General features: G+C 33.8%; 1 protein-coding gene across 7 annotated transcripts in view; it reads right to left on the bottom strand.

Annotated features, from left to right (window-relative positions):
- DCAF6 (DDB1 and CUL4 associated factor 6) overlaps positions 1 to 13,871 on the bottom strand; it is a 168,834-nt gene that overhangs the window by 87,039 nt on the left and 67,924 nt on the right. For all 7 annotated transcript variants that reach the window (XM_007172465.3, XM_007172467.3, XM_007172468.3 and 4 more), the window contains exons 5-7: positions 8,267 to 8,380; positions 5,872 to 6,007; positions 3,197 to 3,411 (exon numbers count right to left, since the gene is read on the bottom strand). In XM_007172465.3, the coding sequence (XP_007172527.1) occupies positions 3,197 to 3,411; positions 5,872 to 6,007; positions 8,267 to 8,380 (465 nt within the window). The remainder of the gene's footprint in view (positions 1 to 3,196; positions 3,412 to 5,871; positions 6,008 to 8,266; positions 8,381 to 13,871) is intronic.

The raw sequence follows: 13,871 nt of genomic DNA, 5'->3' as shown, positions 1-13,871 counted from the left end.
ATATAGAAGCAAACATTCAAAAAGCAGGGGATACATGCAATACTTTTAGGGATAAATTACGGGGACCAGGAGAAAATGAGAGATTGGATTCAACAAAGCAGTCCAATAATGTGCTAGGTAGGTGGGGAAAATGTCAAAAAGATATGAGAGAAAAATGAAAAGAAAGAAAAGACAATAAAAAGGAAAAAGGAATACCAAAATAAAGGAAAATGAGAAGTGGAAAAAATTTGAATAAGACAAAAGAATATGCTAAATAAAGACGGGGAACAGAAATTCCCTGGCAGTCCAGTGGTTAGAACTCTGAGCTTTCACTGCCAGGGGCCTGGGTTCAATCCCTGGTCAGAGAACTAAGAGCCAGCAAGCCGAGAGGCGTGGACAAAACAAAAAGGGGCGGGGGGGGGTGAAGGACAAATTATTAGAGGACAAAGGAAATAATATAGGAAATAAAAAGAGACTCCTACAAGTTAAGAAAATATAAAAATATGAAAACATAAGAAAAAAATCATTTATTAAACTTTTATTCATACTTTAAAACCCTGCTCAAGTGTTTCTTATGTTCCCAATCAAAAACAATTATTCCTTCTTTTGGTCTACTTATATAGAACATAATTCTTACATACAATTCTATTATTTTAAGTTTCACACATTTATTTATAAACTTTATTCCTTTATAAATTTATTTATTTGTAATCTCCTGAATGAGAGATCATGTCTTTGTTACAGTCATCCTTGATTTTCTAAAGTTTAGTACAGTATGTAGTATAGTAGCCACCCAGTAAGTATTTGGTGAGCTGAAATGAGTTTGAACATTACTGTCAAGGATTTAGCATAAAACACTGAAAGAAAAGATGGCAAGATTAAGAGGAGGACAGGTTATTAATTTCTTTTTCTATACAGACCTGTGAATTATTTCATTTATTACAATAAGCATAATTTATTCTTTTAATTTTAATTCATTTTCAGAATTATTTTTCTTAATTTAGTTAATTCAACAAAGAACACTGAGAAAAACATGTTCAAAAAAACCAACTGTTCATAATTAAGCCTCTTTCACTCTGATTATATAAATATCTTTAGGCTAAGTATTCTGTGGGATAAAAGCTAGTTGGCTCACTTAAAATGTTTCTGCATTTCCAACTCTTTCGTTCTGTAACAGTCACAAAGTATGACTGTAACTTTACTGAAGCGCATTATCTCAAGAGGAAATTACATAGCAACAACAAAATGACACAGCAGATTTCACATTTTCAATCAGACCAATAAACTCAAAAATTGTTTCATTAGCTATCATACCCTCTTCTTCACCAATTTCCTAATTCACTTAAACACAGTGCCAAATTTAAAATCCCAAAAACACATTTATAAAGTAATCTTGATTTTTTTCTAATTTTATAGCCCTCTCAACCTGCAACTATAAGAACTGGATTTAGTTTTGCATCTCATAAGAATTACAAAATTGTTATTGTTCTTTAGTGCCTTTAAAATGTATTCATTAAGAAGAGTTGGACCAATACCTAAAAGTCACTGATAATTAATAAAAAGCAATGGTTAGGGCTTCCCTGGTGGCGCAGTGGTTGAGAATCTGCCTGCTAATGCAGGGAACACGGGTTCGAGCCCTGGTCTGGGAAGATCCCACATGCCACGGAGCAGCTGGGCCCGTGAGCCACAATTGCTGAGCCTGCGCGTCTGGAGCCTGTGCCCCGCGACGGGAGGGGCCGCGATAGAGAAAGGCCCGCGCACCGCGATGAAGAGCGGTCCCCGCACCGCGATGAAGAGTGGCCCCCGCTTGCCGCAACTGGAGAAAGCCCTCGCACGAACCGAAGACCCAACACAGCCAAAAATAGATAAATAAATAAATAAATAAATAAATAAATTTAAAAAAAAAAAAAAAAAAAAAAAGCAATGGTTAATTTCAAAAGACATTTATAATCCAAAGAATAGAGTGATTAAACACAGGACACTGTAGGGACCTCCCTGGTGGCACAGTGGATAAGACTGCACTCCCAGTGCAGGGGGCCTGGGTTTGTTCCCTGGTCAACTAGATCCCACATGCATGCTGCAACTAAGAGTTCGCATGCCACAACTAAGGAGCCTGTCTGCCTCAACTAAGGAGCCCGCAAGCCACAACTACGGAGCCCACGTGCCGCAATTAAGGAGCCCTGGAGGCGCAACTAAGACCCGGTGCGACCAAATTAAAAAAAAACAAAAAAAAAACAAAAAAAAAAACCATAGGACATTGTAAAATAAAAAAGCCAAAGTGAAAAACGTGGTGAAAGAAGCTTAACAAGGTTAAAGCAAACATTTTTCTACTGCTGTGTACTGTCAAGGATATATTATTTCTGGTTTTTGTTTTTCATAAATAAGAAAAATGATTTAGTATTTTAGAGTCATTTTAGGAAAAGTAGTTCTTTCACCTAGTTTCCAATACATAATATATATTTACATCTAGAAATGGATAAAGAAGAGGGTATCTACAGATATAGATATATAGAGATATATATAATGTAATGTATAAACTTCTAAAAGACTAAATGTTTATATTCATGCACCAATAGGAGTTTCACCTATTACCATTCACTATTTATATGAGGACAGCAATCCCCTCCTCTCCCGATTCTGTGTATGTGTTGTGTTTTGTGTGTATGTACAGACACTTTAACTTACCTTTTTCTCACTCATTCATATGGGTCAGTGTTTTACAAAATGTACCTAGAGATAATATTACATGTCACTAATTCATAACTGTGAAAGAGGCAGAATCAGGAGAAGACAGGAAGGACTGCTATCAACATATGAATAGTAAACACTGTTGCATGAATATAAACACTTAGTCTCACGGAAGTTTATACATCACATTTATTTATTATTTTAATTGCCTCTTCTGCAACTGTCAGAACTGTTCATCTTTCTTGCCTGCTTCTATGCATCCATAAACTTGGAAAAACATTTTGCTATTAAATATTTTCTCTTTAAAAATACTTTACAATACTTTCGCCTAGGGCCTTATCCTTATTTATTACTCCCATTCTTTCATGCATGTTTTCATGTCTTTGCTCCTTAGACTGTAAATGCCGTGAAAATTAACTCTATTTTTTGAAGCCCTTCAGGCCCTAGGAGTTACTGAATTAATGCTCCAGGAGTTAGTGAATTAATGTTTTCTGAAGTCAATAAAGAACATGGTTTTGAGTAAACTTACCTCTTCTCTTCTCTCTTCTGCAGAAGGAGTTTTAAGTTCTCGTGCTGTATCATCTTTTGGGTCAAAAAGATATATGTAATCTGAAGAGTAACTAACAAGAATCTCTTGACCATCCTCACTGTAACACAGAGATGTCACCCTGCAGGACTTGTTATTAAGATGGGAAGGGATAAAACGGGCAACCATTCCAGTAGTTCCTCGACCTGCATAATTCCCTAAATAAGAAAAAAGGAATTGTTTAAAATTCAGAATATTTTTCAAGAAAAACACCTGAAAAACTCTTAATCTGAATTATGAGATATGTGATTTAACGTAGCAATATAAATCCAAGCTGTCTGTCATATTCTATTTCTAGAAAAGACTCTTTAATCAACAGTCAAATTTTGTAACAAAATAAAAATGAATATAGTATAAAGGTTACATATCTTCCAAAAAGAATTCATGATTTTTCTAGAATTCCAGATTACATCAGTGTTTTATTGGAATATGAGTTATTTAATCAATCTTATATTGTGATTACAGTCACACTAAACCATCTCTTAAAAATTCCCCAAATTAAGATAATATAATTTTTATAATATAAATCGGAAAGCTGATATTTACTAGCATACTAGATAAAACAGTACAGTATCTTTTTAATACGATTTACGTTTTACTTTATGTCATTAAAAGATTTTTGATTGCCATGAAATTCTCCTCTTATAAGATAACAGAGTGGGAATACCACTCTAATTCTAATTAATTTTGGTGGTCGTCAACATAATGCAATACGATAGGGAGAGGTACAACTGGCACTTTGTGCTCTGCAGGCCCAGGAATGCTAAATTCTAAGAATCCCACAAAGCTGTATTATCCTGCCCTGCCCAAAATTTTAATCATGTCCCATCTGTTGAGAAATGATAACTGAGCCTACAGTTCCATATATTACTACTGTTCCCCCTAAACATGCATGTCCAAATAGACAAGACTCCTCAATCACAGTTCAAGAAAAGAAAGAAGATCCCATCTGGTTTTCCCATTTCAGTAATCTATGTCCATTTTCACTGGACATAAACTGACATTGAGATCAACATTGTTAATTTCTGGCCCAAGTCAATGTTTATTTTTAATGCCATAAAATACGTGAATATATATATAAATGTGTACATATGTATGTATATTTGGGGTGTGTGTGTGTGTGTGTGTGTGTGTGTGTGTGAGAGAGAGAGAGAGAGAGAGAGAGAGAGAAAGAGTGTGCAATCTTGACCTTCCTTGACAGAAAATGCTAATGGAAGTTAGCTTTGAGGTGAATATTTCAGAAGTGGTTTGATCCCAAAGCAGATGAGGAACAAATAGGAGTTTAAGGCAAATTCAAATTCAGTACTGCAGCATCATTTACAGTACTTTAGCTAGGCTACTAAGTAGGCATAAATATGTTATACATTAATACACACCCAAGTCACTCTTCTTTGCTAACTTTTCTCTCCACCACGCTTACTATTATCCCCTTGATTGAAAAGATAGCAAAGAGAAATTAGGAAAGCCAAGTGTTGTGAGCTGAAGAGTGTCCCCTAAAAATTCATGTCCACCAAGAAACACAGAACGTGACCTCATTTAGAAATAGGGTCTTTGTAGATGTAATTATCAAGATGAGGTCATACTGGATTACGGTGGCCCTTAAATACAATGTAACTAGTGTCCTTATAAGAAGAGGGAAACGTAGGCACAGATACACACGAGAGAACAGCATGTAAATACAGAAGCAGAGACTGGACTGATATATTTAAAAGCCAAGGGATGCTAAGGATTGTCAGCAACCTCCAGAATCCAGGAGAGAAGCAGGCAATAGATTCTCCCTGAGAGCCTCCAGCAGAAAACCACCCTGCAACATCTTGATTTTAGACATTTAGCCTCCAGAAATGGGAGAGAATAAATTTCTGTTATTTTAAGCCACCCAGTTTATAGTAATTTGTTATGACAGACCCAGGAAATTAATACATCAAGTGTTACAACTTTTTAAAGTGATAAACTGCAAAAGTATCACACTGATGGGTCATAAAAACTTGGTGAAATGCTATTTTTTATAATAACCCATAGTATTTAAATACATTCTATTTACTAAATTTTATGTCAAACTAATGAAATTTTAAAATTGCAATACATCATAAAGATTTATCCTTTGGGTGATTCAGGAAGATTTACTCTGAGGAAGAAGAACCAAGTTGATTGTCTTATATGTCACATTCCTTTTATACCAACACAGGTTTCATCCCTTAAAAAAAAAAAAAAAAAAAAAAAGATTTATCCTTTGGGGACTTCCCTGGTGGTGCAGTGGTTAGGAATCCACCTGGCAATGCAGGGGACATGGGTTCGAGTCCTAGTCTGGGAAGATCCCACGTGTGGCGGAGCAACTAAGTCTGTGCGCCACAACTACTGAGCCTGCGCTCTAGAGCCCACAAGCCCCAACGACTGAAGCCCGCACACCTAGAGCCTGTGCTCCGCAACAAGAGGAGCCACCGCAATGAGAAGCCCAGGCACCACAATGAAGAGTAGCCCCCGCTCACCGCAACTAGAGAAAGCCTGCACGCAGCAATGAAGACCCAATGCAGCCAAAAATAAATAAATTTATATTAAAAAAAAGATTTATCCTTTGAACTGATAGGATCTTATATTTTCTCTAACATATGTCTTTTTACCTGTAGCTCTTGTACCCAGCATTCGCCGATCATATATTCGTACTGAGCTATCAGAACAACCAACAGCAAGATAATACGGTATTGGTGGACAAATAGCTACAGATGTGGCAGCACGTCGGCAGTTAATTAAAATATCCTACAAAAGATAAAAAAATACCAGTTACATAAGCTTTACAACAGATAATAGTCTATTTAAAACATTTTCCCTTCAATTAGAACAAGAAAATCTTTTTCAGAAATCCTAATTCAGTCAGTATGACAATGAGGGGGGAAAAAAAACAACAACATGCCTCCTAAATATTCTCATACTCAGGAATAGAATGATCATCTTTAGAAATATTAAAAAACTCATACATTACCTATGTAATATGTCATTAAGTCATTAATGTCATTAGAAATGCCTGCTATCATTGGTCCACTGGACAGTAAAGATGGAGGTATAATCAACCTTTGTCTATCATAAGTATAATCATTATTTTATATGGTACTCATGATATTTTAATTTTTTTTTTTTTTAAATAAATTTATTTATTTATTTATTTTTGGCTGTGTTGGGTCTTCGTTTCTGTGTGAGGGCTTTCTCCAGTTGCGGCGAGTGGGGGCCACTCTTCATCGCGGTGCGCGGGCCTCTCACTATCGCGGCCTCTCTTGTTGCGGAGCACAGGCTCCAGACGCGCAGGCTCAGTAGTTGTGGCTCACGGGCCCAGTTGCTCCGCGGCATGTGGGATCTTCCCAGACCAGGGCTCGAACCCGTGTACCCTGCATTGGCAGCCGGATTCTTAACCACTGCACCACCAGGGAAGCCCTGATATTTTAATTTTAATTATTGCTATTAAAATGTAAAAAAATATCATAACCTGTTATTAAAATTTTATATTTTTGTTAACTTATAAAATCTTCCTCCTCACCAGTTCAAAAACAAAGTACATACATACATATATACAAACCATGTCAAAGACAGGCTTCACTATAATGTCACTACTTATCTCTATACAAGCATTAGAAAATATAAGAGCTATCACCCCAAAGATACAGCTTTAAGGTATTCTGTTAATTCTATACTATTTTGTCTACAACTCTAACTCCTCACTCTTCTCAGAATAGCTAAGTTTTTAAGTTACATTTATGCTAAGTTTTATGTATTTAATTATGGGCCTCAGAACATTATTCCTATTACATAGAATTTATTCACCAAATACTGTTCATAATTCTAAATTTTTAGGATTTAAGAATTACCCTAGTTGCCAATTTTTCTTTATACTCTCTCTATTCCTTTTTACATATAAAGAAATGAAAAGTTTTATTGAGAAACAATTTAACAATATTTCACTTATTAGCTTTGCTTTATTCTTTGGTTTTACAGAGTTTTTGATTATAAAAGCAAAATTAAATCCAACTACATTGTATACGAAAATACTGCTTAAAAGATTTTGACGTAACAAGTTTTAGGACCTATTATTTACTAAGAAACAGGTAAACCAAATGCCCCTAATAAACAACCTGCTATTTTAAACTTATTTCTGCCTTCAGTTCAACTTCCTAATTCTGTATGTGTATACATGTATACAATATAAAAACTGACAAAATTTTTTTATTTCTATTTTTTTTCTTCTCTGTTTCAATGTATAAAATAATCTTTTCTCCACCTAAAGCATGTTAACAATAGTAACTGGTTTAATTAGCAAACACTCAACCTGATTACTAGTAACTTTTTTTTTGTAACTATCAGTAAAAATGTATTTAGCAATACTTTCTTACCTCATTTACTACTCTAAACTGATCCGAGACAAAAGCTACTGTCTCTAAATAACATTTAGGGTTAGTTGCCTGGGGCCTTACACTGACTGATTTCTCAGGTCTTTTTCAAGTTTAAAATACTATTTTAAAAAATACAAAATTGATAGTGAAGCTCTATCTTTAGAGAAGTGAGCTAAATATGAATGAACATATTGATAAAATGGTATCTAACTGTCGAAAACAAAAGATAGCATATAAATAAATCTTGGTTTAAAGGACAAGGTAAAAATAAAAGGAAGGCACTAAACTTCTACATGCTTTTATCACTGCTATTGGTAAGCCAAAATTGCCTCCATAAATAAATGGAATATACTGATAAATACTTCAAGTTTTTATAATGCTATGGTATATACTGAACAATTATATAAATTTTTACAAATATATTTGAACTGTACAATTTAAGTATACATTCCTTAACTTCACTATTAACATTTTAATTAAGAAACTTTTTTGATTATAAAAATATACTTATTGAAAATTTTATAAAATAAAAAATTCTTAATTTATCCATAAGCTCATAACTCAGAGATAACTTACTACCCAATTTTAAGTATAATCTTAATTTTTTTCATCATTTGTACAAAAACTTGATTCTTACATCTTTGCAATCTTCTTTTGTGCAACTAGTTTTGATGCGTGTATCAAACCACCTAACAGTTCCATCTTCACCACAAGAGAGAAAAGTATACGGGTCATTAGGTACAGTCATAATCTGAAGATGAAAACAAAAGCACAGGTAATGTTAGTGAACGTTTAAACAGATGACTTTGAAAAACATTACTGCTATCCCATAAAATGATTATGGCAAAAGCAACTAAGAACCATTTATTTTAATTATTTATGACTTACCCGTATCATAATGCAAAACAGTGCTATGTATGTAGAAATATGCAAGAGGTAACTGTTGAATTAATGTGACTCATTACTTTGAAGTTTGACATTAATGTACCTTCAGACAGAAAGCTCTTTAAATTATAAACTCCTAACAACTTGACAAGAAAAATCCTACCCTTGGAAGCTTGTTCAAACTTTGAATAGCCAAATTTTTGTTTTCTGGATGTGAATTTACACTTGTATTAGAAACACACTGTAAAATTTTACTCTCTGATAATGTTTATAAAAACTATGTGATGCTGAATTAACCATTTAAACTGACCTCTCAAAAATTTTTTGAGCAATGGTAATGGTTCTAGAACAATGTAAAAGTACCCAATGTCACAAACAGTACAGTTAAAAATGGTTTGAATGGCAAATGTTATATTAGGTGTATTTTACAAAAATTAAATTTTTTAAAGAAATGAAACATTTTAGATATTCCTGTATCCACTTCTGGTTTAGCAATAATACTGTAAGTTGAGGCCCTCTGTGAACCCTCCTGTCCAACATATTCCTCCCCTTCTCTGTCCTTAGAAGTAGAAACTGCCAAAATTGGGTATTTAGCATTCTCACATAGGTTTTTATGTACCCATAAACAATGGAAGGTATATTCCTATGTTTTAAAACTCTGTATACATGAAAAGGTGCTCAGATTCATTAGTGATCAACTAAACACAAATTATAATTCTAAGTAAATATCACTACACATCACCAGAATGACCAAAATGAAAGGGACTAGATTAATATCACGTTAATGAGGACACGGAGCAACTAGGGCTTTCACACATTGTTGATGGGGCTGTAAAATGGTACCATCACTTTGAAAACCCATGTGTCAGTATCTACTAAAGCTGGTCATATGCCTCTTCCATGACCCAGCAATTCCACTACAAATAAATGTATGCATAAAGGCACCTAAAGATGTGTACCACAAAGTTCATAGCAGCACGATTCATATTAGCTAAATACTTGAAACAACCCAAATGGCCAGTAAGAGAATAAGAACAGAAATTGTGATTTACTCTTGAAATACTGAAGCAATAAAAATAAAGAAATACATTGTTCTCAAATTATGTAAAACCAGTGATTAAAAATAAGATTTCTTGCCAGAAATTAGTGGAGTAATATCTTTAAGGTAGTAAAAGAGAAAAAAAAAAAAAAACAACTGTCAAACTAGAATTCTATACCCACAGAAATATCTTTCTAAAACAAAAATAAACTAGACTTTTTCAGAAATAAGAAAGCTGAAAGATTATTCAGTAGCACAGAAGTCAGCAAAGGATGCCTCTTACATAACTATGACCCATTATTTTTGTAAATAAGAGTCTGAATGAAACTCAGCCACATCCAATCATTTACATATTATCCAAGTCTGCTTGCCTGACACAATGGCATATCTGAGTAGTTGTGACAAAGATTATATGGCACACAAAGCCTAAAATATTTACTATTTGGCATTTTACAGGATAATTTTCCAAACCTCTACATTAACAGACCAGCACAATATAAATACATCTTTTCAAATCCTTCATGTAAAAGGAAAATAATACCTGTCATAATCTGGATCTATGAAAAGGAATTTAAGATTGGAAATAATAAATATGTAAGTAAACATAATATAATTTTTACTTTGTTTTAAAATCTTTTAAAGATAATTGACTATTAAAGGAAGAATATTAACAATGTATTAAGGAAACTATAAAACATATAAGAATAAAATGTAGGAAAGAATTACCCAAACTTCCAGGAGAAGAAAAATGAAACTACAGTGTTATAAGATTCTTATACTATATTTGAAGTGGTACCATATTACTTGATGGTACACTGTGATAAAGGTTATGATGTATAAACCCTAAAGCATACACTAAAACAACCACAACAAAAAAAGTTATAGCGGGCTTCCCTGGTGGCGCAGTGGTTGAGAATCTGCCTGCCAATGCAGGGGACACAGGTTCGAGCCCTGGTCTGGGAAGATCCCACATGCCACGGAGCAACTGGGCCCGTGAGCCACAATTACTGAGCCTGCGCGTCTGGAGCCTGTGCTCCGCAACAAGAGAGGCCGCGATGGTGAGAGGCCCGCGCACCGCGATGAAGAGTGGTCCCCACTTGCCGCAACTAGAGAAAGCCCTCGCACAGAAACGAAGACCCAACACAGCCAAAAATAAATAAATAAATAAATAAATAAAAGAACGTGAATTTCTAAAAAAAAAAAAAAAAAAAAAAAAAAAAAAAAAAAAGTTATAGCTAATAAATCAACAAAGGAGGTAAAGTGGAATCACAAAAATACTCAGTTCTTACAAAAAACAGAAGAAGGGGAAAAAATTGATGCAACAGGAACAGAGGGAAAACAAAGAGCAAGACACAAAATTTAAATTCAGCTACCTACATATCAATAATCACATTAATTGTAAATGATATAAACAGCCCAATTAAATAAAAACCAGATGTTGCTAGATTGGATAAAAAAGCAAAACCCAACTATAAATTGCCTATAAGAATCTAACTTTAAATATAAAGACACAGATAGCTAGACTAAAAGTAAAAGGACAGAAGAAAGAGATACCACAATAACTCTAACAATGAGAAAGCTAGATTTGCTATATAAATAGCAAATTTCAAAGCAAAGAGTATTAATGGGGATAAAAAGAGTCATTTTACAATGATAAATGGGTCAATCCATGAATAGAAACATCAAAATCCTGAATGTTTATGTACCTAAAAACAGATCTTTGAAATATATGAAGCAGTAATTGACAGAACTGAGTGGAGAAACAGACAGTCCAAAAATATTAGATTTCAACACATCTGTTTCAATAATTGATAGAATAAGTAATCAGAAAATCAGTAAGAATACAGAAGAATTGAACATGGTTATCAGCCACCTTGACATAACTGATATTTATGGAACACTCCACAAACAAAAGAATAAGCAGTTTTTAAAGTGCATAAGATAAATTTACCAATAGACTATGTTCTGGGACACAAAACCAGTCTCATTAAAATTAAAAGGATTCAAGTCATACAAAGTACATATTCTGACTGAGATGTATTTAACTAGAAAATAATCATTGTAAATCAGTCCATACAAAGACAGTTACACAAATGATTAAAATAGCTTCAACTGCAATTAAGCCCAAGCTGGAAAACAACTCAAATATTCAAATATATCCAAATATTTGGAAACTAAATGACATGTTTCTCAATAAATGATGAATCAAAGAAGAAATCACAATGGAAACTAGAAAATATATTTACTAATAGAAGAGAAATGGAAGTTCAGCATATCAAAATTAGTGAAATTTACCTAAAGGAATACTCAGTGGAAATTTTATTTTACTGACTGCCTGTATTAGAAAGGATAAAGGTCTCAAATCAGTAACTTCAGCCACTACTTTAAGAAAATAGAAGAAAGAGAGCAATGAGACTCACCATAGTAAACAGAAGAAAGGAAAAAATGGAGATCAAAAATAGAAAAAGAAAACAAGAAAACAGAGAAAATCATGGAAACCAAAGTTTGTTCTTAGAGATGATCATTAAAATTGATGAAATCTCTACTCAGACTGCTAAGAATAATAAAGAGAGAGAGAGAGAATACAAACTACCAATATCAAGAGTGACAGAGGTGACATCACTATAGATTCTACAGATGTTAAAAGGATAGTAAGGAAGTACTGTGAACAACTTACACCAACAAATTCAGCAATATAGATGAAACAGGTTCCTTGAAAAGGATAAAATACCAAAGCTCATTAAAGCAGAAAGATATAACCTGAATCACCAAATATTCATTTTAAGAAATAAATATGCAGTTATAAACATCCTACAAAGAAAACTCTAGGACCAGATGGCTTTATTGGTGAATGCTCCCAAACATATAAGAAACAAATATTACCACTTCTACACAAACTCCTTCAGAAAATTGAAGAGGACAAACTTTCCAAGTTATTGCAATAGGGCAGCATTATGCTAACAACAAACCCAAAGACAGTGCAAGAAAACAAAGCTAAAGATCATCTCTCATGAACATGTCTGCAAAAAAAAAAGAAAGTCCTTAACAAAATGAATACAACAACACAGAAAGAGGATAATATATCAATATATGACCAGGTGAGGTTTATGTCTGGAATGTTAAATTGGTTTTAACACTTGAAAAATAAATGTAATTCACCATGTTAAGAAACTAAAAGATCCAATTAAAGATGTTTAAGAAAAAAAAAGAGTGGAATGCACATTGATCTCAAGTCCATGTGAAATGTTTTTCAAGATGGACTGTAGTTACACAGAGCAAAACAATTCTCAATAAATATTAAATGTTTAAAATCATAAAAATATCTTTTCTACTATAAAAAAAAGAAACTAGGGCTTCCCTGGTGGCGCAGTGGTTGAGAATCTGCCTGCCAATGCAGGGGACACGGGTTCGAGCCCTGGTCTGGGAAGATCCCACATGCCGCAGAGCAACTGGGCCCATGAGCCACAACTACTGAGCCTGCGTGTCTGGAGCCTGTGCTCTGCAACAAGAGAGGCCGCGACAGTGAGAGGCCTGCGCACCGCAATGAAGAGTGGCCCCCGCTCGCCGCGACTAGAGAAAGCCCTCGCACAGAAACGAAGACCCGACACAGACAAAAATAAATAAATAAGTTAATTAGTTTAATAAATAAATAAATTTTAAAAATAAAAAATAAAAAATAAAAAAATTAAAAAAGGAAACTAAAAGAAAAGCAATACAATCCTTTCAAAAAATGAAAAAATGCAGAGAAAACACGTGACAAAATCCAATATCCAGTCCTGGTAAGTGTAAGAATATGAACAGAAAGGAATTAACTCAACCTGCTAAAAAAGCATTATTGAAATATACCTACTGTCATGGTTAATAGTGAAAGATCAAAGATCAAAACAAGGGAAGGATGTTTAGTCTTACCACTTTTATTCAATATTAGACTGAAAGTTCTAATAAGGGTGATAAGATAAGAAAAAGAAATAAAAGGAGTCCAGATGGGAAAAGAAGAAAAAGTGTCTCTATATTCACAGATGACATAATCATCTAAGGAGAAAATTCTATGTAATCTTTTGGTAAAAAGTTACTAGAGCTAATAAGTGAGTGTAGCAAAACTGCAGAATACAAGATCAATATATAAAAATCAACTGCATGTGAAAATACTAGCAACAAAACCATCAGAAATTGAAATTTTAAAGATAATACCATTTACAATAACATTAAAAAATATGAAATATTTAAGGGTGTCTTAAGACACACAAACTGAAAATTATAAAACATTGCCAAGTAAAATTAAAGTCCTAGATAAGGGAGACATACTGCAATCATGGAT

Source organism: Balaenoptera acutorostrata, chromosome 1 (assembly GCF_949987535.1).
Source record: "Balaenoptera acutorostrata chromosome 1, mBalAcu1.1, whole genome shotgun sequence".
Taxonomy (NCBI): domain Eukaryota; kingdom Metazoa; phylum Chordata; class Mammalia; order Artiodactyla; family Balaenopteridae; genus Balaenoptera; species Balaenoptera acutorostrata.
The sequence above is the reverse complement of the archived record's forward strand: the minus strand, read 5'-3'. Positions and strand labels throughout refer to the sequence as shown.